Source organism: Salvia hispanica, chromosome 2, assembly GCF_029641045.1.
Source record: "Salvia hispanica isolate PSC_SH4W2 chromosome 2, Shi_PSC_v1, whole genome shotgun sequence".
Taxonomy (NCBI): domain Eukaryota; kingdom Viridiplantae; phylum Streptophyta; class Magnoliopsida; order Lamiales; family Lamiaceae; genus Salvia; species Salvia hispanica.
This window is the reverse complement of record NC_142693.1, coordinates 15,748,810-15,751,118: the sequence shown is the minus strand read 5'-3', so window position 1 is coordinate 15,751,118 and position 2,309 is coordinate 15,748,810. Positions and strand designations below refer to the sequence as shown.

The window sequence follows — 2,309 nt, the reverse complement described above, 5'->3', positions numbered from 1 at the left end:
ATCTTGTCCCACATCGGCTTGGTGATGATCCTAGCTTCTCTATATAAGTGTGGATAACCCTCCCCCTTATAAGGCTTTTTAAGGGGTGAGTGACCCATTTCTAATATACTCTCGGAATGAGCATCCTAGGAGTATAGGACAACAGATTTGTTTTATACAAAGATGATTTGAAAACCAATGAGCATAATTTTTATTGTGGATTCTCTACAGCTGACAAAAGTCCAGTAATTCAGTGGACAGGGAGAGCAGTTTCAAAGTAGTAGCACTAACAAACATCAACATGGCTACTTAATAATATGGCATAAGCCGCCTTAGACTAATCATAAAACTCAAATGTCACCATCATCATATTAAATGCTTTTCTCGTTGTTGAAATATTTTCCGCCAACTGGCACACCAATTCACCTCTCCCTAAATCAAATAATTCCACCAATTATCTACCTGTCTATATATACATGCCATGTAATCACAAAAAAAAAAAATCAAAACATCACCCAAAAATCAAAATGGCTCCACCTCAAATCACAACCCTGTCCCTTTCCCTCATTCTAATCCTCCTCTGCGGCTCCGCCTCCGCCCAGCTCCGCCAGAACTACTACAGCAACACCTGCCCCGACGTCGAAAACATCGTGTTCAAGGCCGTCTCCGCCAAGTTCAAACAGACCTTCGTCACCGTCCCCGCCACCATCCGCCTCTTCTTCCACGACTGCTTCGTCTCCGTACGCAATTCATCACAATTTCACTCACATTATTAGCAATTTCAATTTCATTTGATGTTCATTTCTAACTAACTATTCCATTTGTTGCAGGGCTGCGATGCCTCGGTGATCGTGGCGTCGACTCCAGGCAACGAGGCGGAGAAGGATCACCCCGATAACCTCTCCCTCGCCGGAGATGGATTCGACACCGTGATCAAGGCCAAAGCCGCAGTCGACGCCGTCCCCAGGTGCCGGAACAGGGTCTCCTGCGCGGATATTCTCGCCTTGGCAACTCGCGATGTCATTAAACTGGTAATTCATATCGACAAAATGATGATCCTGACTCTTCTAAATATTTAAATTTCAAACTTTAATTTGATGAAAAATTAAAAAAAAATTATTGTCGCAGTCTGGTGGGCCAACGTATCCAGTGGAATTGGGGAGGCTGGATGGATTGCGTTCAGCTCGCTCTGATGTTGAAGGAAATCTGCCAAAGCCAACTTTCAATTTGAATCAATTGAATTCCATGTTTGCTAAAAGAGGCCTCTCTCAAGCTGACATGATTGCTCTTTCAGGTAGTAATATTTTATTAAGGTCTTTTAAAGGATGAGTGACTCGTTTTTAATAATAACTTTATATGTCTGGTGCAGCATGCCACACTGTGGGATTCTCGCACTGCGACAAATTCTCGAACCGAATCTACAACTTCAGCCCGAGAAACCCGGTCGACCCGACCCTGAACAAGGCCTACGCGACCCAACTACAAGGCATGTGCCCGAGAAATGTGGACCCGAGGATCGCCATTGATATGGACCCAGCAACTCCTCGGAAATTCGACAATGCCTACTTCAAAAATTTAATTGAGGGGAAGGGACTCTTCACGTCGGACCAGGTACTCTTCACCGACTCGAGATCCAGGAACACGGTCAATCTATGGGCTTCGAACGTGAAAGCATTTAACGAATCTTTTATCACGGCCATGACCAAGTTGGGCCGGGTCGGGGTCAAGACCGGGAGGAACGGTAACATCCGGTTTGACTGTGGGAGATTTAATTAATTTGAGTTTAATAACACAAAGCTTGCCTAAATTGGTTGGCTTGGTTGGTTTCATTTTGTGGGATGGCCACGTTGTGGAGAAATATTTATTAGATTCGTTTCCAAACAAGACATGCTTGTTGATGATCTGCATGTGCAGAGTTTGATGTTTGCAATAATAATTGTGATATTCCATCTTTATAACTTTGATTTTTTGTGACATGTTATGTACGTTGTACAAGTTGTATATGGGTGCTTTCCTTGAATCGATCGAGTGTATAAGTGTTTTGCTCGACTAAGGTCATCCATAACGTTAAAAGAAAATTTTGTTAAACCTTAACCATTCACGCGTCAAGTCACGTCAACATCTCAAATATTATCACGAACACTAAATGACTCAATACAGGTGGGACGTCCCAAGAAAGAATACAAATCGTTTATAGTGGGATGAATGAGTATTAAATTATGTATCATCCACTATTGAAACTATTTTTTATAGTAAAAAGTGAAAATATTGTCAACGTTAGAAGGTTGAAAGAACCAAGACTCCGAGAAAAAGCATAAATCACTGACATT

General features: G+C 42.3%; 1 protein-coding gene across 1 annotated transcript; it reads left to right on the top strand.

Annotated features, from left to right (window-relative positions):
* Nucleotides 1-473: 473 nt before the first annotated feature.
* Nucleotides 474-1,937, top strand: LOC125211798 (peroxidase 51-like). The gene is made up of 4 exons (XM_048111736.2): nt 474-719; nt 810-1,010; nt 1,108-1,273; nt 1,349-1,937. The coding sequence occupies exons 1-4, from the start codon at nt 507-509 to the stop codon at nt 1,753-1,755; spliced, it is 987 nt and encodes a 328-aa protein (XP_047967693.1). The 5' UTR covers nt 474-506; the 3' UTR covers nt 1,756-1,937.
* Nucleotides 1,938-2,309: the final 372 nt, after the last annotated feature.